At 40.1% G+C, this 26,975-nt stretch overlaps 1 protein-coding gene across 18 annotated transcripts in view; it reads right to left on the minus strand.

The window, feature by feature from the left end:
- APBB2 (amyloid beta precursor protein binding family B member 2) overlaps window positions 1–26,975 on the minus strand; it is a 169,610-nt gene that overhangs the window by 27,375 nt on the left and 115,260 nt on the right. For 15 of the 18 annotated variants that reach the window (XM_048302830.1, XM_048302833.1, XM_048302834.1 and 12 more), the window contains 2 exons: window positions 23,343–23,489; window positions 18,839–18,966 (listed from right to left, as the gene is read on the minus strand). In XM_048302830.1, the coding sequence (XP_048158787.1) occupies window positions 18,839–18,966; window positions 23,343–23,489 (275 nt within the window). Of the gene's footprint in view, window positions 1–2,259; window positions 2,386–2,533; window positions 2,880–18,838; window positions 18,967–23,342; window positions 23,490–26,975 lie in introns of those variants that run through there. The other 3 variants (XM_048302844.1, XM_048302845.1, XM_048302846.1) reach the window with 2 other exon arrangements.

The raw sequence follows: 26,975 nt of genomic DNA on the forward strand, positions 1-26,975 counted from the left end.
TGCACTTAGAACCCCTTGAAACACACAGCCATCCCAGGTACCTCCTCTCCTCATGTAAAACAGAGACATCTTTCATAATACACTGCAGATCATTTCCCTCTCATTAGGACGTTGCATTTGGCTGGTTAGGGAAAACAAACACATTTCTGGAACCACAAAAAGAATGTTGAACAGCAGGCCACCTTTCCCCCAAATCACTAGAGCACCATTTTAGATGGATTGGTTGGATATTCCCAGGCAACCAACAAGAGGACACAGTCTTAAGCTGCGCCAGGGGTTGTTTAGGTCAGACATTTAGGAAGAAGTTCTTCACAGAAAAGGTGATTGTGCATTGAATGGACTGCCCAGGGAGGTGGTGGAGTCACCATCCCTGGAGGTGTTTAAGAAAAGACTGGATGTGGCACTCAGTGCCATGGTCTGGTTTACAAGGTGGTGTTTGGTCACAGGTTGGACTAAATGATCTCAGAGGCCTTTTCCAACCTAATTGATCCTGTGATATAAGAATCTCTGGTTCAAGTTATTAAACAATTATTATATTAAACCATAAACATATTTCCAATTTGGAAAATTCTTAAAACATATAAAAAAGGTTTTAATATCACATCAACATCAAAATATTACAAAAAAAGTTGTTTCGTTTGGCAGATACCAAAAAACGTTCTGGGACAGGCCAGTTATTTTCTAATAGGTGGAAATGAAACAGAACACTTTTTACTGACTTGATATGCCTGATTTAGAACTGTTAAATTTCAGTTTGACCTATTTTAACTTTATCCAGAGAATAAGGTTATCTCAGCCTATCTTAAACTACATTGAAGCAAAGCCTGCACTCTAAAACAAATTTAAGCTTTACGGTGCAGTTGAATCAATACTAGCACTCTAATATCAACTGTATCAGAACTTTGTCTACTGTAACAGTTTTACTTCATGTCATGAAATACAGGAAAGTGTGAAAGGTGCATCAGAAAGCCTTGATGAATTCCCAACAGACTGCAACAATACAAGAAATACCACAGACCTTCATTACACACCTTGATTATCTAAAATACTAATTCAAATGGTTTGTTCTCCATCGGTATTGCAACTGATCTATGTTTAAAATGTCTTCATAGATAGGGTTTATGTACATACACCCACTTGTTGTAAAAGGGAAAACTAACCTGTACTTAAAAAAAAATATTAAAATTTAAAAAAAAATCCCTTAAAAATTGTAACTGGTATTACATAAGAAAACCCCACTATCCCTTTCTCTCTCTTAAATCCTTATGAAAATAAATAGGCCACTTTTTACTGAGAAATGCTCCAGGACTAAATAATATTATTTTCCTCACTCACAAGTTGTTATAATTACATTAACTACAAAGCAACAGCTACAAGAACATAATTAAAGCCATAGTTTTACAAGATGAAACAGATCATGTACTCCCCTCATAGACTCAGCTATCCTTTAAGAAAGCAAAAATTACTGCACAGAGCAGGGAGAGCAATGAGGTTCCATAACATGTGAGAAACCTAATTGAAGAGTGAAGCTGCTGAGTTTAAAGAAAAAGATAAATGTGCTTGTCTCTCTTCCTTCCCCATGCACCCAGCATAATAAGGATTCAAAGCTATCTATCAATTAACAAATCAATGAAATTTCTCCTGCTGCAATTTCTTTATAAATTCAGATAGGATTAAGCAAGCACAGAGACCTCAAGGCAATAGACTACATTTAATCATGAAGTTTCTTCTTCTGTCAAAAGAGCTGCTAACCATTTCACTTCAACTAAATATATTGTAACATGCATGTATACCCACATATAGTGCAATACTTTTGCCATTAAACATGTTCACATCTTTCAAAGATTTACACAGATTGTTCAATCTCCATGGTAAATTATGGGCTGAAAGAAGAAAGCCCAGACTGTCTAGCTAGAAGTTAGCTGGGAATTAGACATAAATAATTATACAGGTGGTGTGTGTTGGGAGGGAAAACACACAGAGCTTTCTTTGCTTTAGCAAATGAGGTTTCTGTTCTTAACTACAGCATCTTTTCATCCATTAACATGGCATTACAAGTAAAACCAAATTATGATCAGCCTCTACAGAATCAGGCTGGTCAGTATGCAGTCAGTAACCACAGCCAGTTTAGGAAATGTAAATCTGAGCTGAACATAGTCTCCCAAACCTATTAATCATCAGGATCCATTAGTTAGCTTATTGCTCAAATGACAACATCTGAAGGGATAAAGGAGAGGGAGAACAGCATCAAATACTTACTGCTCAGCACACAGTCCAGCATTTCTGCTACAGTGCTCTCCTGAAGGTTGTTAAGTGTCAGCTCTTAGAGAAAAGAAATCTGACTTGCCTTTGTCACACTAGGAGCTGTAATTTGCCTTGCAGGCATCCACACAGTAGCTTTAGACTAATAGACCATAGCTTTGAAAATACAGCTCGAGACAAAGGCTACACCAATCCAAAACTGTTGTGGGGGGGTGGGGGTGAAAGGGGGAAGGGCTGAGGGTTTTTTTTGGTCACTTCTTAAGTTTCTTACCTTTTTGTTGCAGCAAGCAGGAATTAAATGCCAAGCACGTCATACACAAACACCCAAGTCAATGCTGACTGGTCCCCGTCTCCGTTAGTGTGTATCTAGCCATCAGATGATGCAAGTGCACTTGATGCAGCCGTGTACTTGTACTTCAACGACGGGGGCCAAATACCCCTGAGAACAGCAGCTCATTCATTTTGCATCGAACTGAAGCACATCATGTCAGCTCCCACTCTCCTCACGGACTGTGCATGCTTGTGTTTGCCGGCTCCAGCTGTGAGCGAGTGGGTGCTTCTCCCCGGCAGGCCCGCTCCGTCAGGGGTGTGTCTTTGCCTCCCTTCCCATCCCCTCTACCATTTGCGCGCTCCCTGCGCTCTGACCCGCAGAAGAGATGTCTCTCCTCCCCCGCTAACGAATCTTCACTGCTACGCATTGTGTTTCTAGCCAGTAAACTTCAAAGATTAATCTTTTGTGACAGAAGTAATCTTTTGGGGAAAGCTGAAGTGCACAGGGAGTCTGCCCCTCTCAATTTTCCAAAACCTCTGCAAAGCATTCACAACGTAGCTCTGTACTGAATGCAACACAGAAAGAAACTCTCTTGAAAAAGGCAACAAAGATTTACAGCTAAATTTAAAAATTCAGACACAACTAACAACTGCATTTACTTCAATGAAAGTACATCTGTTTATACTAGAAGTGAGATTTATCCTTGAGCACAAACAAGCACGCCAAATAATTTGATTTTCCAGAACTGCCACATGCAGTAATAGTAAATCCAATTTAGAGGTGTTGCTTGCACTAAAGGTTACAGTAAACACAATGGTCCTGGAGCTCTAGTTTTTATCTGGCAAAACTCCCCAGCAAATGTGCTCAATCAGTAACAAAGAGCTGCTTCTGGCAGGGACTGCACTTAAAATGCATCAGGGCTTAAACCACATTCCAGGTTATTCAGCTTTCACAGCTAACCTGCAGCATTGCACATCACTCCTCCTCAGTGCAGGGGGAAGACTGGGGGAAAGCAAACTCTGACCAAGGAACAACCCAAGTTTGCAAGGACATGGGTCACCACCCTGCAAGTCACTCTTCTCCATCCAAGGGAAATTCTCCTTCAAATGTGCCAGCAGAGCTGTCTGTGGGATCACACCTGTCCTCTCCAAGGAAGATGAGCCAACATGAAAATGCCCACCAAGAAGTCTCTTAAAATTATCTGAGCTCAATCTAAGTGAAAGTAGAGCAAGGAACATGACCATGGATATTTCCACCAGCAGAGCTGAGACGGTGAAAAGCAGTTAAGGACAATTTTCTGGCAGTCACTTCTTTCAGCCACACAGATGCATAAGGAGCAGGATGTTTTTTTCACCACCTAAATATACCCTGAGAGTCTAGTCAGATTCCTTCCTTCCTTCATTTCCTCCTGCTTATCATCAACAACGTTTGGCAGGACCAGTTATGCTCAAGCAACAACCTCTGCCATCTCAAAAGCTTTCCACTGATTTCCAGGGAGTAATAGGAGGGAATTTAATAAACAAATCTGTTGATGCTGCCTAAGATAAAATAGCTCCAGCTCCTCCTTGGATGTGCTGAATGCCCAGTGTTAAGAAGAATTTAAGGCCATGTAATAATTTTTGCACTGTCCATGTAATCTCAAAAGTCTTGGCACAAATGTGGAATTCACTTGTGGGGAAAGAAAGGGGCATTTTATGGACAAAGTGGCACCTGAAACTGGTTAATGCAGTAAAATATAAATGCATTAAATTTATAATCTAGGTTCCAATATGCATTCAATGTAAATTCTTTACATTTGAAAAAGAGGACACAATAATTTGATAACTATTAACTATTATGACAACCCTCTCCATTGCTATTGTCCTCTTTCAGTCTTGGTAGGTAGAACACAAGAGGATAGGGTAGCCTTCCAGCTGGCCAAACAACAGCACTCGTGGGAACAATGTCAGACTTCTACTTAAAAGGCTTCTAAGGAGAGAAGCCAGATTTTGCCATTTTAATATGCTGGAACAGTTTGTGGGAGAGAACTGCTCTTCTCTGATCCTCCTTCAGAATGAAGAAAGGAAAAGATTCAGCAAACTTAATAAATCTGTAAAAAAAGTATAATTAAAACTAAATCCCAGTTTTCAAGTTATTAGTTGGCTTTTCAAAAAGTGAACTGGGGTTAAATTCTAATCCTGTGTTGGTTTTGATATTTTTTTAGATGCCACACTTACTGCCTGTGCACCTGTCAGTAATTACATGGCTAGATACAAACATGTTTCAAGGAATAACTTGCCCTGGTTTCAGCATTTCATCTTCCCTTGCCCCACACCCTATGTTCCTCCAGGTTTGTTGCTTCTAGTTGCTACTCATGAAAAGAGCAACAGATTTACCTCTTCCACCAGATATAGGAAAATCTCCCAGGGCTTGACCAGCAGGCAGTTTCTGAAAATGAAAAACAACCTGGGCCAAATCTCTTCCCATTTGTGAACAAACAATTTGCTTAGTAACTAAACTGTGTTGTTGTGGCAAAACTTAGCTTTACCAATTCTCAATCACACCCAAAAAATGTGAATTCAAACATGCATTAAAAATTTTAGGTATAGGCTTCGGGGTAATGGTGGTGGTGTCCGATTTCTGATTTCTTCCACTTTACTTGGCCAAATACCTTTATTCTGAAAATGAAAGGTGAAACTCACACAGAAGCCTTCTTTCATGAACTGCGTTGTAAAGAATAATCATCAGTAAGCTTTGAGACCAGTCTGGAAGTCACAGAACTCTGCACTGGCTGCCAGGTTTGGCTGACAAGCTCTCCCTAGCAACAACTGCTACCAAAAGCACAGTGAAAAAATTTCCAGGACAAACACCACGCAGAGTCCCATTTCCCACTGCCAGCCAGGCACTGTGAACTTACAGCCAAATGCCTTGGCAGGAAGGACCTTTGTACTGCAATTTACCTGCAGGCTGCAAAAGAAATAAGCTTGCAGCAAGTAATGGGTCAAATTTACACTGACAAAAACATCACAAGCAGCCAGCCCTGGCAAGGTGAAAACTGCCCAGGAGAGCTCTCAGCTCATGACAAATTCAACTCCTGCACTGCCAAAAGTGCCAAATCAAGGTAGAAGGGGTGTTTTGGGGCATGCCTGGTGTATAAATAACCCCTGTGTTGCTCTAGGCTCTTCCAGCTATCATGTGCTGCCCTCTCACGGGCCCACAGTTGGGGTCTATTTCCCAAGCTGCTGCGAGGTTCAGCCAAGCTCATAATGAGAGAATGGGTATTTAACACCATAAAGAATCTGGGGAGATCTCCATGCACTTGGTAGCAGTGATGTGCCCAATTGTCTGGTTAAACTGCCAGTGAACAGCAGGGCACAGTGAGTAAGTGAAATTAGCTTATCCTCTAGACACAGGGGTGGGATCATGTTCTCCCCAGACTGATCAAATATTCCCATTGCATGGCCAGAAGCTGCATCTCAGAGGGAAATCCCAAGTATCCCATCACACACAGCCCATACTGGCAGAGCTATAGATGGGCTGAAGAAACAAAAACACTATCAGCAACTGAGATCCTCATACTAACTCTGAGCACGTGCAAGGACTGGATCCAAGGGTTTCACTTACACAAAATTTTGAGGAAAAAAGAAAATGTGTTTATGAGTATGGAACTTGACTTCAGGTTGCAGTTTGTTTCAGTTTGAGCAAAAGGAAAATGATATTATAGCAACATATTCATGTTGTGAAGCCAAGAATGTATTTTAGTCAGTCCTAGCAGCTGCACTCATACTGTTGGCTCACAGCTGTACACTTGCAGTCCTACACTTGAGGTAAAAGCAGGAGCAGGTTTGTATCCCAGCTCACACTCCCACAGCACTCAAAAGCTCCACTTCTGCCCTACAGGAAGATAAACAAATGCTTCCCAAACTAGCCCTGCCTTTTGCTATTCTGAAGCATTCATCCTATCCCTGACACAAAACATTTTGACATTTCCAGGAAGCAAAAAATTCTTTTTGCAAAACTCAGAGCACAACAATATTGTTCAGTCTTTAACAACCCAGAAGCTTAAAACCTCCCCTCATTGTGATCATCTACTTCCACCACAAATTGTCAAGCTGTAACAGCAGTGCCAATCTTCTAATTTATCTGAAATTTCCTATTATGTTCAAAAAGAGAGAAGAGAAGGTGAGAGGCAAGTGAGGAAACATTTCAGAAGTTTTAAATCCTGAAATCAGACAGGTATATGAGAATCTCCATACATATCACAAAATGAGTTTCCAAAATCCATGGATGGATAAAGAAAATTTGAAATACTATCTTGAATCCTAAAGACTCCAAAGTGAAAAAATGAATATAGCATTTATGAATGCCTGAGTGGGCAATAGTCCAGAAGAGCTTTGTTTGTTTTTTTAACAGTAAGGCCCTTGAAGCCATGTATGTAGTTCATAAATGAACAGAGGGCAAGAACAATTGCTCAGTTTGCTTTGTCTAATTCATCTCATTATGCTCCTGATGGTGGCTGAGTAAGAGCAGAGATGAAAAGCTATTTTCCTAAATAAATACACACAAGTGTCTTTCAAATACAAAAGAAAAAAAAAGGAATCTTCCTTAGTAATTTATTTTCTTGTGGGTGTGGGTACTATTAATCTTAAACACATATCTACATTGTTGGAAATACACATATGAAGTTTCTTTAGGTTCTTCAGACACTGCAAAAAAGGAACGGGCAGAAAATAAACTTCTTAATCAAAGAAGAAAGACTGATGAAACACAACTGCAAAGCAAATGCAGTTCAATACAGCCTCAGCAACCTGAACTACACCTGTGATAGCTTGCCAAAGGAAGCACTTTCATTGCTCTGAGATTGTCTGCCATAAGAACCCAGGTGGGCCCTTCCAGTCTGAGCTACTGAAAAATAATTCTGGAAGTAATCTACAGCACCTCTTTCTGCATCTTGTTGACAAATACAGCATCCTTACAAACACTGCTGCGTCAGTATGAGGTATCCCAGAACACAGACAAGCTCACTTTCACAGGTTCTTGTCTGAAGTGGAAAAACTCACTTCACTGATGTTAAACATGGGATCAAGAGAATACTAGGTCAAATACTGAAGGCAGCCACCTTGCAGACCTTTAACTCTTTCATACTCTTTTAAAATCTGTACTAGGCTCCTTACTTTTCCTCCTGCTGTTTTGTTCTTGTACGAGAACCTTAGTCCTGGTAAAGAAATAACATTTACACCATCCTGATGCCCCCAGAGGTACTACCTTGATTTTGCTGAACAGTATTCAGGTTTTTGAGGTCCACCTCTGTAAGTTATGGACTAACTCAACTCATGGTGAACCTAATAAAAAACTTCCCATCAATTACAAGGGGAATTTGGTCCAACTCAGGGGGCACAAGTGTACATCCAGCCAACTTTGAAATTAATCAAGGTGGGGAGAGGGGAATTTCAAGCAATAAAATATTGAAATTTCAGAGATAATTGAGTTCTATGTTTAATGCATCATTCAGATGTTACAAACTGAAATATTTTGCATGGGATTAAGATAAATAGAATTTGTCTGAAGATACTGACCACAGTTTTTTCAATGGCACTAAGCACAAATTTCTTAAAAAAAATACAGATGTTAATTTAACAATTTCTAAGTACAAAAACAAGTGAGTCAGTAAATACATCCCTAAATGTTTAAGACACTTGAATTATCTGTTGGCAGAAATCTTTTCATTTGCTCAAATTAGTGTTTAAATTTCTGCTAATCAATCTGCACATATCAAAGAGGCTTCAGCAGGCAATCTATCTCCATTGCCAGAGGCCAAATTGTGCTGAATACCACTGACAAAGGCCCTTTTCCCTGGTGGAGCCAGTGTTAGGAAAGAAGCCAAAATACTATTCTCAGAATTAAAATCCTGAGGTGAAAATGCTTTCTAAATACATGGAATGGACAAGACAGTATATGCTATGATTTACATAAAAATGCGCTGCATATAAATATTTGAATTGCAATCAGCTAGCAGTGAATGTGAAAAAGCATCTAGAAGCAGATGTGACACAAATAATTGAAGTGGTAAATTGATAGCAAGAGCATCCTCTTGTGTCTTAGAGGCACACTTCAAATTATTATATAAGTGCGGGTAGTCAAGTTTGCGACTGTGCTTAGAGAGAGACACAGGACAAAGTCTGTACCTCCTTTTACTATTGCATATAGCAAATGCCAGAAGACATTCAGTGGTCTACAAATATGTAGGCATGTCACAAGTTCTCTTCATATCAGGAAAACACTCATGCAAACATCAAAAGTGTTTTTATGTAGATGGATATAAATATTTACACAGAAAAGGTGTATATAGATATCCTACCCCTCTCTAACTCACCAGTACAATACTGGCATAAGCTGTTTGGATAGGAAGAAGAGCTACACAGGTCACTTTCTGTCTGTACTTTTGCTTTTTAATTTGCTACATTAGAAAGTTGTGAATGTCTCATATTTCATTAACTAGCATAATAGTGAGATAATTGAATGAAATACTTTCTACTGCACAAAATATTTTTTCCTCTCAGTTACTTTTTCAGAAATTATTTGCCTAGTAACAATTTTTAGGAAGTCAAAGTTTTGCTTACAACAGAAAACAATAAGCAAAGTAATTACATGTCTTCCAAAAGGTTGACATTTTCAAGTGAACCACCCCACAACAGAGAAGTCTTTTACTGCTCATACAAACATGCTATAATCAAAGTTGCAGAGAGCTTTAGGGAACTTTAAGCCAGCAAGGTGTTAGTAAGTATTCTTAGCACAATTTTTCTTAAAACACTGTTCTTTTCTTCAATGGCCTATGCTCTCTGTGGCTTTTCTCCTCAGAACGTTTTTTATATGTCAACCTTAGTACTAACTGAACAGCTTCAATATACATTAGATAACAAAGTGAAATCACTAGTGGACTAATTTGGTTTTCTCTCATCTGGTACAGAGACCTTAGACTAAAAAAGGTCTTGAGATGAGAACGAAAGAATACAGTGAAGTTGCTATTGGGTTTTTTTTGGTTTAGTTTCATTTTTAAGAAAAGCATTATTCAATTATTTGACAGCCATAGGTGGCTCCCTCTATACACAGTCCCTACATTGATATGGCCCCTGAGAAATGTGTAATTAAGAGTAACTTCAGCACTGCTGAAGATAAAGGGGGTGAATGAAAGGAAGGCACCTTCAATTGACTCCAACTGGTTTGGGAAGGAAGATGCTATTTTTTGTTTGTGCAGCCTCCTTGGAGAGGAATCAACAGAAGGTGTGTGCACCCAAGTGATGACCACACAAAGCAAACAAGGTAAGTTAAACCATCTTTGACTGTGAAGTAAGATCAAAGCTTCTTAACTAGGTGTTGAAATCCAGGAGGTTTGTAGAGAGTCTGGGAGTAAGATGGATGATTTCTGTTGAGAGCTACAGAGCTGGACAGCAGCTGTTTTTTGCATCACTTGCCTCACTGTTTTGCCATGGAGTTGAAGCAGCAGTTACTTACAGAAATCCAGTCTGGACACAGCATCTGCTTGATTAACATACAGTGAAAAGAACAGTAGAAGAACTCATGAGACTTCCACCCCAAACTGGCAGTCAGTAGCTCTCCTGAGCCACAGACACTTTCACAGGCAGCTCAGCTGCTCTTGAGGGACCTCTGTGATAGCCACTTAAATTCACAAATTACCCTAGCAGCATCCCAGAGTGTTAGAGTTTAATAGCTGTAATAATGGGGAATGTGTGGAGATTTTCTAGCACAAATTTGTCTAAAGGCTTTAAGCCAGGGACTCAGTCAATATGCCATCTTATTTATTGAGACAACCTGACTATATTGCAGTGGTTAGTTGTAGTCCATGTCTAGACATATCATTTGTCTTAACTGAAACTTTTACAGTTGAGTAATTTCAAGTGTTACTTTAAAAGGTTCAGGTTGGAGATCAGGAGGAATTTCTTCCCAGAAAGAGTGACTAGGCATTGGAATGGGCTGCCCAGAGAGGCGGTGGGGTCACCATCCCTGGAGGTGTTCAAGAAAGACTGGATGTGGCACTTGGTACCAGGGTCTGGTTTACAAGGTGGTGATTGGTCACAGGTTGGACTCAATGATCTCAGAGATCTTTTCCAACCAAACTGATTCTGTGTTTCTATGTAATAATTTTTCATGTCATTAGTGACATTACTCAGAAAGGATAGAGGGATGCTGCCCCAACACAGTTGAAGCCACCAGCAATAGAAAACCATTGGTGCAAAACTACAGGTGCTTCAAATTATGTAATATTTCAAGTTAATACCAGCCTATTTCAATGCATCTTCAGTCTACCATGTCTTTCATGTTAAATCCTGAAGCTAAAATAAACCATTTAATGAATCAAAGTATGAATGCACACACGCAGCTTTTTGCACCCACTTAACCATGTTTGCTTGAAAACACATTAATTCTGTAAGCCTGACTGGATTCCCCCTTTCACAGCTGTACTGTTCCATTACTCCCTCCTAGAACACACTGCACTTCCAAACAATAATGTCAGAACTTATGGATATAAATGGAAGTTTTGCATAAATAACCACCTAAACTATTTCTTAGTGAGAAGGGAAAATGCTACCAAAACATAAGAAAAGAGAAAAGAATCTTCAAGTGCAGCTGGCTTAGGGAAGAAGAAAAAGCAAAAGATAACTGTAAAAACCCAGCTAAGAAGATAGGTCAGAAAAGCCACTAAAATCCTTTTCCTCCAGTGTAATCCTTCACCTATGCCCTATTTATGTGATTCCTTACAGTATGTTTTGTCCTTATTCCAAGGTTACGGGGACCGAAGGGAATAGGCAATATTGATTAATGGTGTTTCAGAGATTGAAGAGCTCAGCTGAAATTACACATTCTTTGAGAGGTGTTATCTTTTCAGAAGAGCAGGTGCGAACACCATTTCAGTTTTAATTTATTTTATTTTCTGCTTTTCTTGACCATGTTGCTAATGCAGAAGAGAAAGTTTATTATTCATTATCTTGTGCAGTTTGATAAGCTTCTCTCATAGAATTGAAGAAAGACTCAGAGCACATTCAATCATCACCTCAAAGGGAAGGCAATCCAAGAAAGCTTAAACACCTCCTTGAATGATGCAGCTAGAAGCCACAATGCATCACTGAAGCTGTTGTGTTGCTTGTACACAAAATATTTTCAGAAAAGATGAATGATAAATTACAGACAAAAAAGGATATCCCAGACATACTAAAATGGTATTTATTGTCTTCATTTGCTTTAGCTTTTATTTGTCTAATTAAGGACAGGTTTCCCTCCTAAAGTCTCATGTCCATGTGATAGACATGCACAACCCAGGTAATATCTGTAAGTAGAGTCTCAGCTATTAAATACAGAGTGACATCAGACAGGCAGTTGACTTGCACCACAGCTCCCACACTCCCCAACACACCCCTTTTCCATCCTCTAACAAAGCAGTTTTCAGTCAGACATGTCCTTACCCCTCTTAGCTGGACACACACTCAAAACTAAAAAGAAAGTATTTAACCTGCTGTTAACTCAACTGAAATTTTCCAGTTCTAGATGTCCAGAGAAAGGTTCCTAAATCTGAATTTAGACACTTGATTTTCAAAGACACAATGTGCACTGACTGAAGTCAGTGGACAGCTCAGGTGTAAAACACCTCTGAAACCCGGACATTTTTGTTAATCATGGGAAAAGCAAGACAGCATACTATTTTTAATCCCCCATATTCTGAGGAACTTGAGCCATAACTTTACATCATTTCTTCCTCATTTTTCACAGATTTGTCCCATTTTTCTCACTTATATCACCCTAATAGTTTTCTCTTGTCCTAAAAGCCCCTGAGATAACAGAGCTCAGATAATTCGTATTGTTATTAGGACTTTCTTCTCTTTCAGCCTTAGAGGATTATGTCCATCTGACCTGGGGCATCTGTTCATTTAGTTGTCTGCTCTCCCTTTCTGAGGCAGCTTGAGCCTCATCTTTGGTGCATCCATTGTTCTACTTTCTTCAAGGTCCTGTCTGACTTTCTCTCCTTTTTGAATCTCAGCTTCATTTTATTTCTACGTCTAGGCAGCAGAAAACCAGCAGCAGTTCAGAGAAGTAGGACAATGGACATCCACACAGATGAAGGGATCCTCACCATCCCCACCTGATAAAATGGGCATTATTAGGGCAGAGGAAGGAGCCCAATACATTCACATCATCCAGTAAGAGTGTCTGTGGTCAGAAAACCCTAATATCAGAGAATAGGCCTCTCCCTTCACTTAAGAAGCAAAAGCAACCAGGCTCCCTCCTTCACCTGTCAGGAAAACACACAAGCTACACACCAAAAACAAACCTGCTGTATGTGGTGACAAAGCTAGTGGATGAAAAGACATGCTATGTGCTATGTCCAACACACCAGGTGCCTACTCCATCCAGTTCCATATTCAGTCCCATGAAAGCTGTCTCCTGAATTCACCAGCAGCCCTCCTTGCCAGCTAACCAGAGTATTTCAGCTGGATATACTGCTGCAGTATGAAGGAGAGAAGAAACTGATCTTTCAGGCAATTGAAGTCCTGTGGATTTTTTAAACTTGAGGTGGGCTTTGGACTGGTGGAAGAGCAATGAAAATAAAGGAGGATTCAGGGAAATGCGCTAACGGAATCTCATTTACAAAACTGATGGGCTATTGCCTTTTCTCTCTTCCTTGTTAGTGAGCTGCTCAGAAAGCAAAGGGCATGCACCAGCAGTCCAGGAGGAGAGACAAAACCCAACCTGAGGAATGATTAATGTACAGTCGTGCAGCTTGCAAGTGAAAAGAACAGCCCTTTTATAGCCTCAGTAGGCTGAGGCTGTAAACCTGCCTTTAACAACGAGGGAAAAAACATGGCATGTATGGCTTGTTAAGAAGCAAACACAGCACTGACAATTTTTCACTGATACACCTGTGACACCTCCATGTGACAATGACCTTACTGATCTTGAAGTCGAACTATTTATGCAACTGCAAGGACTATTCTTATTTACAAATAACTCTAAATGAATCATCATGACTGTTTTCACTACAGCAGGAGAGGAAGACTGTACAAAAGAAGGTGGTTTTTCCTTCTAAAAATCACAAGGTATCACCTAAGAAACCAAGTCTGCCAAAGGGTTGCACATATACAGTACATTTCTTTTCCTTTAATGCCCATATATACATGTCAAACATAGGAGCTCAGTGTACATATACATACATGCATACCCACCAGTTTCTGGGAATCTGCTTTTGTTCATGATCTTATGAAGGCAATCCAGCACTTTTAAAATTAAACATATTTTACTGACTGATCAATTGAAAACAAGGGATGAAACACAAAATCACTGCACAACCCAAGTTAACCAAACAAGGAAGCCTTTGCTTACCCCAGGATTGTTAAATAAGAAACTCCAAAGATCAGGATAATAGTTTAAAGTATGGAGAGAGTAATTACAGTCTCCTGGAAGACACTTCTGCCTGAGGTGAGTTAGCAGCCACATCCTCAGATTAAACTTTCATCAGCAGATCTCTGTATTTCATCAATCTTTCATTATGGCAGAGCTTAGAAAATCATCTGCTCATGTGTCATTAGAAAATCTCTTCATCTTCCAAAGCAGAAACTACCCAAATAAATTATTACAAGCAAAAGAGTTAAAAGGAGGGCCCGCAGACCATTTTGGGGTTCGAATAGGTCAAAATACAGGGAAATATACATTTCTACAGTATTTTATAATTGAAATACTACCTTTTACAAAAAACCCCAGTATGTTTTATTATACAGGTTCTTGGACTAGAAGATATAGCTAATTAATGAAATTCATGTGCAACAACTTCTGGAAGAATTTCCTACCAGAAACTGGCATTTCATCAACTTCATGAACACTTATCCCACCTAAGCAGCAATGTGATCCCTTTTTGTGATACCTTTTTCCTGGGTATGGCAAACTCATAATCAGGGAAAGTTGCTTTTGCAGTTAGTGAATAGCTTTGGTATTTCTCACTTCAGTAGCAACAGGTGATTTTACCAGGATGACCCCAAGGACTGTGTGCTAATGTATTCATGAAAAGAGTTGCACTGCAATTTCCAGCTCAACAATACAGTTTTCTCAGCTTGTGTTCTCCTGTCACCAAATGCTTTTTTCTTCTGTGTTAGTGCTTCTTCAGCAAATGCTACATTTTTTATGCTAACTCTCAAAGCATGTTTCCTACACTGAACATCTCTACACCCTAAACAGATTGTACATCTGATTATGCAGTCATAAGTTTGTTCTTTCTGCTTGTTGTTTTGATCTTCTGCTATTTAACACCACATGCAGTCTGAGTTTACTTGCAAATAATGGCTACACTGCTTTTCCCACAATCTTATTTTTTAAAATGTGTCATTAAAACATTAAACAAATTAAATTTCAAAAAGAGTGGGCTCCGGTCCTGAAAGTCATTCTGGACACAAAATTTCTGTAGAAGCACCTATCAAAATTCTTACAAACGGCTATGAATAGGAAAGTTCTGAAATAAAATTTCTTATGATGAAAAAAACCCAAATTCCAATAAAAGTGGCTAAGAACATTTGTGTGCCAGCAAATGAGATATTAAAACTGGTTTTGACTTTGTGTTTAGGTATTAAATTTTAATAGACAGTTTCTTGCTGTTCCTTACAGCAACTGGTCAAGAGAAGTCATGCTCTCTAGAAACAAGAAGTGTTCACTTTGAACACAGAAAGGCCCACTGCCACTTCCGACAGTAGAAGAAAAAATTCGTTTATTTCCTCTTCCAGTTTCTCTGTATTGTCAATGCCACATATATGCAGGAAAACAGCTGAGAAAGCTGCTACTTTTTATGACCAAAAGGAAAAACTGGGTTTGAGGGATTCTTGTTGCTTGTATTTTTTAAATTGGACCTGTACTTCTCCCACATATTCCATAACTAAACATTTTTTCTTAATAGAGACATGAGTTTCTGTAGAGGGATTCCTTATGGAACAAGGGCATATGATACCCCTGGAAAGATTGGACAACCCAGGGTTGCTGAGGAAAAGCCCCTGAACAGGCCCCTGGCTGCAGGCAGGCCTGGAAAGCACCTGGCTGCAGGCAGCCCTGAGAGTCCTTGGCAAGGTATACACTGGTCGGCTCCCCTGTGGATTAGAGGCCATCTAGAGGGACTGGGGGTGAATCTTTGCAAAAGTCGATATAAATTGGCATAGTTGAACAATAAAGGGAGAACGATGCTTAATCGTATCGGTGTACATGTCGTTTATCCAGCCAGCTCTCCAGACTCGGTCCCTAACAAGTTTCTGCAGAAGTCTCTGCAGAGCTGGAATTCATCTTTGGCCCCCAGATATGGCATGAAAAAGGGCAGGAGTGGGGTCAGAGATTTCCTACGTCTTGCACATAGCTTTTGGTAAATGTTGTGGCATACCACAGCAGGTCAGAAAGGGCTTATATTCATCTAAGAGAGTCTGCTATTGCCTCTCATCCCTGGTACATTTCACCAAAAGCATGTAACATTATTGGTGCCACATGATTGCAAAAGGTACATTTCTCTTAAGTGTTTCCTAAAAACATCCATGACTAGGTTCTTTCTTTAGGAAAAGCAGGTACCCAGCCTGAAGAAATATGATTATCTTATTTTATGAAGAACATAATGGAATTATTTTATTTTACAAAGAAATGTAAGCATTTGGGAAAAGAACTGTAAATGATTTTAAAAAAATTAATGAAAATCAAACCTGACATCCTTTACTTGGTAAAGCTGCATCACATTTAGGTGCCCCTTAAAATGCTCTATTTATTTTCTGACCAAGGCAAAGTACTACAAAAACTGACTTGAAGGGAAATGTGTAATGCACCCATTTTCTAATGCATACAAAGCACCCTAATGGTTTATTCATTACACGTTAGAACCTTTTTACTTCCCAGCATTTCAAACTGGATTTGCCCCTCTTAGATCTCTCAAAAATCTGTACCAATGGAAGTGAAAAACAGTTAACCCATGCCCAGTCAACAATCAGTCATTTATCAAAGTAAAAAAATTAGAAACCTTTAGTCACCTGAAAAATTAGTCACCTTTCCTTTTGGAAATTTAGCCATTGATAATCAGAGACTTGTTTTTTACCTTTAAAATCTTTTACTGGGAAAGATTTTTCAGATTTGAAATTACATTTCCCATCAAAAATTAGAGACAGAAACCCCCAAACCCCTACTATTGCAAATATCTTGACAATCACAGAATGGCTTAGGTTGGAAGTGACCTCAAAGATCACCTAGTTCCAACTCCCCTGCCATAGGCAGGAACACCTCCCACTAGACCAGGTTGTTCAGAGCCCCATCCAACTGGCCTTGAACCCTTCCAGGGATGGGGCATCCACAGCTTCTCTGGGCAACCTGTTCCAGTGCCTCACCACCCTCACAGTAAGGAATTTCTTCCTGAGAAACCTGCCCTCTTTCAGTTTGAAACCATTCTCCCTTGACCTGTCACTATATGCTCTTGCAAATAGTCTCGCCCTATCTTTCTTCTAAGTTCCCTTCAGGTACTGGAAGGACACAATTAGGTCACTTCTAAGCCTTCTCTTTTCCAGGCTCAACAAACCCAGTCCCCTCAGCCTTTCCTTGTACAAGAGGTGCTCCATCCCTCTAATCAACTTGGTGGCCTCCTCTGGACTCACTCCAACAGGTCCATGTCCTTCCTGTGCTGGGACCCCAGAGCTGGATGCAGCACTGCAGGTGGGGTCTCACCAGAGCAGAGCAGAGGGACAGAATCCCCTCCCTGGCCCTGCTGCCCACGGTGCTCTGGATGCAGCCCAGGACACGTTTGGCTTTCTGGGCTGTGAGTGCACCTGGCTGGGTCATGTCCAGCCTCTCACCCACCAGCACCCCCAAGTCCTCCTCAGCAGGGCTGCTCTGGATGTGTTCATCCCCAGCCTGTGTTGATACTGGGGGTTGTACTGACCCAGATGTAGCACCCTGTACTTGGTTTTGTTAAACCTCATGAGATTTCCATGTGCCCACTTCTTGAGCCTGTCTAGGTCCCTTTGGATGGCATCTCATCCTTCACGAGTGCCAACTGCACCACTCAACTTGGTGTCATCAGCAAATTTGCTGATGGTGTGTTTGATACCTTCACCTATGTCATAATGAAGATATTAACTAACACTGGTCCCAATACAGACCCCCTGAGGGCCACCACTTGACACCGATGTCCCTTGAGACTCTGAACAATTGACCACTACCCTCTGGAACTATCCAACCACTTTCATATCCATCTAACAGTCCACTCATCAAATCCATCTCTCTCCAATTTAGAAAGAAGAATGTAGTGGGGGAGTGTGTCAAAGGCCTTTTAGAAGTCCAGATAAATGACATGTGCAACCCTTCCCTTGTCCACTGATGTGGTTACTCCATCACAGCCAGTATCAGTCAGGCAGGACTTACCTGACCATTATCAAACATGGACACAAAAAGAAAAAGCTTACTAGTGTTAATCAATCCTTACTATCCCTGTGTCAGGATGGATACTAAGATCCTGGACTTATTTGATGTGAATGGCAATGTTTTTGGTACATCAAAATGCTCATTCAGACAGGGAGACAGCTCACTGTCCTGTTCCAAGTAAGTCACTTTCACAACCCTGTTTCCACAGCAACGTTACATGAGAAGCAAGAATGCTACCAAAAGATCCGTCAGGAAGGAAACCTAAAGAAAGACTGCTTCCAGGGCAGGAAGGCCTTTAGCACACACTCCTGGTTGCTCCCTACCACAAGGAAAAACTTCAGCTCCCAGGCAGGCACATTTCAGGGACAAACCTTAGTTTTCTGCAACACCCTTGGGGATTTTCTTACATCAAGAACTAGAAGTAATAGTAATGGCTTAAACCCATTACTTTTCCCTCAATCCAACTTTTTTCTCCTTCATATGAAATATCTCAAGAAGGTAGAAACACACGCACACATTTAGAGCATTGGCAGTACATTTAACTTGGAGCAGCAGGAAGGCATGCTTTCACATAGCCAGGAGAAACATACTATGAGACATATTTGAAAACATGCTTTTATACCAAGAAGTACTACATATATCTGAAACAAATCAATGTTACGCCTGCAGTTTTATGCACCTGACTGAATTAACCTGAAAGGCTTGTTCAATGCAGGTTTAACAAAGCATGTAAGTGATACACTACAAAAAGCAGAGAGTTTAAAAAGTAACACCAGCAAGAAAAAGAAGAATTTACCCACCTTCTCATGGCCTCTGGGACAGAATTACGTGTACTGTGTATTAGCAGACTGAAATAGCACCAAGTCAAGACAGACAAGGAGAGCAAACACTCACCGACCATTGTCACGCCCCACGCCCCAGACTCTGATGCTCACGATGGGCTGCGAGTGCAGAACTGTGCGGTCCATGGGATCAATCAGGTTCAGCATGTCATTTTCCAGTATAAGGTACATGTCTTTGCCCTGCAATTCCACACAAAGTACAATTACACAGTACATCACCCTCTCAAACTGGCTGGGCTCAAGGTGTTACATCTGTGCTGTTCAGCTTCATTTTTACTCAAAGTTTTGGTTTGTTCCAAGAGCCAATGAAAAAAGTTCATATACTTCTGGTATGAAAAAGATCTAAGATGTTATCTTGCTGCTATATTTTTAAACAATCCCAATCACAAAAATCTTTGATGTCTTTTAAATGCAACTCATTCAGACCCAAACTACTGAGTTACTCAACAAATTATGTGTTTATCTTTTTTTCAGTACATTCTTCCAAATACATGAGAAGTTATGATCTGTCTTACTACTAAAAGCTTACATATAATAATATATGTAATGTATACTAAATGTATACATTAGTAATATATACTAAAACCTGTACTTTTGAGGCACGGTTCCTCCCTTCAAAGTATTTTGTTTCCATAAAATTTAACCAATGGATTATGGGAACAGACAGCAATTTGTACATGTCAAAGGATTTATGGAATACTCTTTGAAGAAAGATTAAAGGGGAAAACCCAGCACTAAGACCTGAATGTGAATTCTGCTAGTGACTGTAGAATCCTGGAGGCAGGACTTCTCCCCGGTTCTTCTGGCATGTAAGAACAAGGATAATGCTTTTTTCTCTTATAGGAAACGAATTTAGAGACAATTTTCCTTTTGATACTAATTCATAAATGTTCATCTTCCTCTTCTTGATAGCATTTGTAATAGGTCTGCTGCCTCTTCTATCACATGTAATATCCCTCTTCTTGGAGGCTGTATATATATTCTGCAGACCACGAGATCCCACAGAAATGATCCTGGAACTATTGCTGAGCAGTAAGACAAGCTCCTGCCAATCAGAAGGTGGAAGCTATCAGCTAAATATAGAGTAATTTGTTTCCTCTCTTGTGCCAGAATCTATACATGAACAGAAAGAATGGACAGGGTCTGAATCCCTACTGACTAATGTTTCAAAACTGACCTTTTTCTTTACCTCAGTGATACAGAAACCCCCTTCCCACTTGGTTACAGTGGCTCAAGTCTTAATGATGTCTAATTTTGTGTCTGTGTGAGAAGAACATTCATGTCACTCTGTCAGGGCTTTCTGCCACTGTTTGCAGGCAAGGCAGCAAGGGGCAGGCACTGCTCATCTCCTCTCCCAACCCCAGGTCTCCTAATGGATTCAAAGAGAAGCTGTGACACAGAGCTGGCAGTGCAAGTACCAAGAGGGATGTGGGAGAGATAGGCGACACCTGGTATGTGCAAAGCCAACACAAGCATATTTTGCCTGATGGAAAAAGCACAACTGTGGCCAAGATGCAAGGCTGGATATATAGGCTGCTCCTGGAGAAGCAGAAACAGATGTAGCTGTGATAGTCATGCAAAAAAATATTGGGGCAAACCAGCAGCACTGAGCTGTTAGTGGCAGACAGAAAAAGAAACATCATAAAGAAAAAGAGGGAGAAATTTGCTTGGAGGTCAGAAGCAGTAAACAAATTGTGTGAAGAATGCAACCAAGTGTCACAAAAATTGCTTTCTGGGCCCATTTTCTACTTATATATTTGTTCCACAAGGAAATTATTACAGGAAGGTAAAATCTGTTCATCATGCAAAATACACTGGGATTAGAATAATGAAACTGAATCCAAATTAGCTGGAAAAAAATTGGAGAATGGGCAGATAAGCAACATAAGTCACAGGAAATTATCCTTGCAATGCTCAGGGGGATCACTTGTCCGCAGCCAGAAGCAATATATTTTGCTAAATTTTGTTGCCTTATTATACAAAAGCTATTTTAGAGATGAAAACACTGCATAGGTCTAAAAGAAGTTATTTAGACAGGCTGGGAGCTTGAACATGGGCTTTAATGTCTCAGACTGCTGAAGAGCTGCAGAGATCTGATGGTTTGAAATGAGGAAGAGGAAGAGCCATGCAGGGAAAGTGCATAAAGGAAAGAGAGGCTCAATCCCAGCAGTTTTTCTGGAAGTGTTAGAGGCTGCTGTATACAGGTCAATGGCAAGAACCACTTGCCATACTTTTTCATGTAAGTGGTATTGTAATGTACAGAAATGTAATTCATGGCAAAAGAGCAACACAAACAGATGAGTAGCATTTTTGTTTTTAGATTTTACAGAACAGTTCAAAATTTATAGGTAATTTCTTTTGGAGCAAAGGGCATGAAATCCCACATGAAATTCACTAACAAAGCTTCTTCAGGGTCAGGATTTTACCCACGGTGTGGGAGTTCTTTGTGGTTTGTTCTGCAGTTTTTTAAACCATGAAAACTTGGGGCTACTCCTAACCCCAATTTCACTTTTATTACATTCTAGCTAAAGTAAATCTTCAGGCAATCTTAAAACCCCTACATACAGTCATCTAGCTTCATAATAGATTCCTGCTATAATTGCTCCATCTGATATGTCATGGTGGAGTACAATTTTTTCAGATTCCTCTCTAAAACGTGCCTCTTCTAATCATTCTTGAAGACTTACATTGCAGGCAGGAAAATATGGCTGGATGTAATGAACTCCTTTAGAATCAGAAAGACAGTTTACTTCAGGAGCTGCCTATTCAAGCACAGTGTCTCTATTGTTTTGTCAGGCTGACTTTTTTTTTTTTTTTTAATGAATAGCATTCTTAATTTAAACATCCATTCAAGAGGACCAAAACTTTTCACCAACTTGGCTTGAAAAACTGCAAGGATTTCCAACAAAGAACAAGGGGATTGACATAGAGAAATAGAAAAAAATGTGAACATTATCTCTTAAAACAAAACAAAAGCATATGAGCTCAAACTAAACAATATATTTCAAATTGATCAAAGTGCTGCCATCTGAAAAATGGATGAGGTTACACACATGTAAAGATATTGGGGTTTTTCTTCTCCTTGGGTCAGCAGTAAGTCCGAAGTCCATGACTTACACATATCTAATTGCTTGTCTAGCCATATTATCTAAATAAAACTGTTCTCAGGTGTAAGAAAGAAAGGAAAACAGTATTACTCTGTTCATTTATATGTACAATATATATTTCTCACATATAACCCCTTCTGAAGTTATTTTAAATAGATAGATAGAACACTATAAATGTGTTCCTTTAAACATAATTTTAATTTTTAAGGGCACTTTCTCCCAGTTGCTCCCCCATAGTGTCTCAGCATTGCTGCGGTCATAGCCAAGACAGTGAACTCGAGCCACAGACTGCAACAGTAACTTGGGAGACTGAATGTTATTTTTCCTGAAATTTATACTGAAATGTAGACAAGTCTTTCTTTTGATTTCTTTTTTGTTTGGCAGGGCCATTTCTCTTAGATCACACAAGGGAAAGTTACACTATTCACTCTTTTGTCACTTTTGTATTCAGATCTTGTGCGGCAAATCCACATTATTGTAACCCTTCAGAAACTACCTCAGGAGAGAGGTAGAAAATAAGATTTGGCAGAAGTTTAAGTTTTTCCATGAACAATCAAATAAGAAAGATGTTTTACTGCGGTTTTGTCTCCTATGCCCTCTGTACATCCTACCTTTTCACTTCGGACCCCTCAACATCTTCCACTTCTTCATCTATCCCCAGAACGCCTATTTTCCACACCACAAAACCTAAAGCTCCCTTCAGTTTTCCCCAAGTTCCCACAGTGTTATCCTCTCTTTGCTGCCAACTCAGAAAGAAGCACAGAGCAACTGTGGTCCAGTCGATGAAGGCACACTGACCCTTCAGTAAACCAAAAAGAGGAAAGCTGGGTTCTCTCTTTTTCCCTCAGTGTGTGGGAATCTGGCATCCTTCAAAACTGCATGACACTGGTGCACAGATTCAGGAGTTATTGGAGAGGAGCCAACAGACAGACTAACGGTATGTAATTAATTTCCTTCTGAAACACTGATAAAATAATCATCTGAAGATAAACCATCTGTCCCTCAGTTCCAATCTTCTCATATATTTCAGAACCATGAAATGGAAACAAGCCATGCCAGTGTGGGTTTCCTTAAAGCCCTTTGTCATTGTGAAACCTTTCAAAATGCGGTTACAAAGCATCACACCCAAATCTCTGGTCAGGAGGACGACTTCTACTGAATATCAACAGTTTGGTTTGTGTGTCCCTAGCACTGCCATTGCACAGGTGTGTACTAGCAAAGAAGTAACATGAAAGCGAGATCTTTGTGGCATCTGCTGTCCTGAGCAGTTTGGAACAAAAATGTCAACATTTTCCCTGAACCCTTTCATATATTGGGCAGTGCCAGGCTGAGGTAGTGAAATCCCAAACACAGAACATGGACATATTTGTCCACAGAATTGTTCCTTTGGGATGTTTTATGATGCAAGAGGGATGTTCCAAGAGGAGGAGAAGTTCACTCTGTTCTTACCTCTCCCCAAATGCCAACAGTGTCTCTGATGTCGTTTTTACAGTAAGAGAGTTGTCTGATGCAATTGTTCACAGCAACACTGCTCTTTCCAGGAGCCAGATCTTCTTCTGCCATTTCTACCCAGCCCAGAGATCGCACAGCAAAGCACTATAAAGAAACCAAAAGGTATCTGTCAGACAACAGCAACCAGGTAGTTACAGTTAAAGGTCTCTATCTAGAACAGGAAAAAATTTAAGGTCTTGTAGATGGGTTTATGCTCAAAGATAAGTAAATGAAAATGTAATTTGTGAATGGCACAGTGAAAACATTCAAAGGAACAAAGAAGAATGCATTAATTGCCATGAAAGGTATCTGTGGAGGTAACAGTAATGCCTTTCAATAAAATACTTCTGTTAATATAAAGGAGGAAACAAGGCAGCAGTAAATATTAGGACGCACAAATACAAAAAAAAAAAAAAAGGAAAAAGCAGAACTATTGAGTAGAATTGAAATTTTAGCTAGGATCTAGAGCTCTAACTGAAAAGGAAGAAAACTGGATTATGTCTCTTGTGAGATACCCACTGTCTGGCTCTTAACCAGAAAATTACATTTTTTTGTGGATTATAGCAATCACTTCTATAGTAAGTTTACCTAAGGTAGCAAACAATAACTAATTCCAAGCTAAGAAAAAGATAAGCTATCATAAGAGGAAAGCAGACTTTTTCTAGAAGAAATTTAAAATTACCTTTAAAATAAAAACTCTCTAATTATACATTTTTTAGCAGGAAGATGTTTAGCCAACCAGAGCACTCAGTTGGCAGAACAAGCCAAGGCAACATTATTTTGCACATATGGTACTTTATGCAAACAAAACAAAATGGAAGAAATTGAATGGCACCATCTCTACCCTACATCTTCTAAGGCAGAGACAAAAAAGTGTTAATTCTGAAAAAACACCAAAACCTGCTCATTTGCTCTCAGGCTTTATGGTGGGAGAAATACAGACATCACACTAAGTCAATAGGAGTTTGTCTATGAGACAAGACTCCTTCCAGAGCACGTTACAGGTGTCCCACTCTCAACTGCGGGTGCACCGCCAGCAGTGGGCACAACAGGCTTACTGCTGTACCTCCTGACCAGACATACCCAGTGCTTAAGATGGTCCCCAAAGGTTCAGCAGTAGGAGGCCAACACTCGTGGCTCAGCACTGCTGCCTTGTGCCACACGGCTTTCTTTGCTGTCGGCAGCATCCTGCAGGTGCCCGGGAAAGCAGACAATGATCCTGGGAGCTGCAGGAAGGAAGGCAGCGCCGGGGACTGCTGGGAGCCCTGCTGCCTCCAGCAGCACACTGCCACATGGGCACAGAGCCCAGCAGCTGCAATAGCAGGTCCATGCTGGAGTTATCAATCCTTCTTCTTAAGATGCAGTAAATAAATCAGCTTCAGAGTTCAAAAGCTGAATTCATTTGCCACCCTCTAAAACATGCTGTGAAATCAGTGAGTTGATCAAACTCACACACCATCACTGGTGTGCCACTTGGGAACAACTGTCCTCAAAAAAAACCTACCCCAAAACACCAAGGTATTTTAAATATGCATGATATGTCAACTTTGGCAAACTAAGGGATGAATAAAATTCACCATAAGGGTGAATTCATAAGGGATGAATAAAATTTGGATAAAAAGATTAATGAGTTTCTCCCTCCCTTTAAAACTTCTCCGTCAGCCTTCTTTCAGTTTGCACAATGCACTCATCCAGGCTCACTTTGCCAAGCAGGAAACCCAGCCTAAGAAACTGCCTTCTGTACCTCTGGTACCCACTCCAACGAGTCACTAGTTATGCATCTCATCTCATCTCATCTCATCTCATCTCATCTCATCTCATCTCAGGTATCAGACAGCAAATACACTCTGCAATTGTGTAAAACTCTTTAGTGAGTGTAGGTAAAAAAATTAAAGCCTTTCACGCCTCCAGCTTTTTTGTGGATTTTTTTTTCATTTTTTTTTTTGCTTTGCAGACATGGGAATCAACATGCAAATTCTCCCACGCTGCTGCTTCCTGACCCAGCTCTGCTGGAAACCCACGAAAGTGCTGACTTTCAATTCTAAAGGGCCATGAAGGAGAAGGTGAAAGAGGAGACAAAGGAGGGGTCAATACTCAGGGGTGCTCTTCATTTCAGGGCTACACAAGATACTAAAAAAACCATTTTTTAGCAATTAGTAAGGTGGTCTAATCTTAAGATTGCAGAATTGTTTCAGGCACATCAGATACTCATGAATCTTGCTAAAAGTGCTGCTATACCCACTGGGGTATTAAATATTTATCTTTGCAAGCTTTAAAAATAGTAATTTTTTCTTACCAGAAGAAAGGGGTTTTTTTACAAGTATTTAAATATTAAATTGAATAGCAGAATACTAGCAGAGAGAAATATTTTCTAAATCATAAGAGAGGTGAAGAACTAAATATATACAATAAGCATACTGTTTCCTCATTGCTCTTCACATCTCAACCACATCTGCAATTTGTTAGCTGCTCTCTGAACATAAGGATAAATACAGAATCACAGAATGCTTTGGGTTGGAACAGACCTAAAAGATTATCTAGTTCCAATCCCATGCTGTGGGCAGGGACACCTTTCACCAGACCAGATTGCTCAGAGGCCCATACAACCTATACAGCCCTTGCACTGAACAGAGTATATCTTAAGAAGGCCAAAAAATTATGAAAGACTATCAGTTCAACTTGACAGCAGGTAAGTCTCTTAGTAGTAAAGATGGTGAACTGTTTTGATATTTTTTTCCTGGCCTTTTTAAATTCTATGTTTCAAATGCTCCAGTGGCAGCATCCACTGTATTTATTCAGCTCACTGTCATAACAGTTGCCCTCCATGCGAAGGACCTGGCTTCCTTCCCTGCTTCTATTCCCTCTTGGTGCTTTCAAGCGAGGTAGACATGAGAAAGTCCTTGGCTTCTGGCACCTGACAAGCTTTTGTCTGTGTATTTCACAAGAAGCCCTTACCATAACCCAAACAAAATGCTTCAGAACAGCTTCATGAAAACAAACCAATTTCCCAAAGACTTGCTGCAAACAAAAACCTCCCAACAAACCCTAAAAAGACTCAACACGCTACTTACAAGGGAATGCATGTACCTGAGTACATATATAAAAGTAACTTTCTTTTGCTCAAAATACACCTGAAGCCCAAAAAACCTGGTATTTTTTGGTTAACTGAATACATATGCTGATGTGACTCAGCAGTCATGGCTGACCTTCACATAGATTTTCATAACTAGAGAACAGGAGCACCCAGTAACATGTGACACATACCAGGGTCCACTCAGTATCAGTATAAGAGAACTATATAAACACACACCTGTGGAGTGGGAGAGGTAGAAGTCTCAGCATGCATGCCTGCACATCTGTCTTCTCTGCATATTGCCAGCAGCTGGATTATAAGAGATCCACTTCATGTTTTATTGTTGGTTGCTTTTTTCCTCCTTCATTATTTGACTTAGAGGTCTCTTTAAAACAAACGAGCACAAAACCCAGCAGAAACCAACCACCTAGTGTTAGGTCAGATATGACCTAATTTTTAGACGATGGCTGGCTGAGTTAGGTGTGACAGCAGAATTGCTTAGTACTCTAAAACATTAA

The sequence above is a fragment of the Corvus hawaiiensis genome, chromosome 5, assembly GCF_020740725.1.
Source record: "Corvus hawaiiensis isolate bCorHaw1 chromosome 5, bCorHaw1.pri.cur, whole genome shotgun sequence".
Classification (NCBI taxonomy): Eukaryota; Metazoa; Chordata; class Aves; order Passeriformes; family Corvidae; genus Corvus; species Corvus hawaiiensis.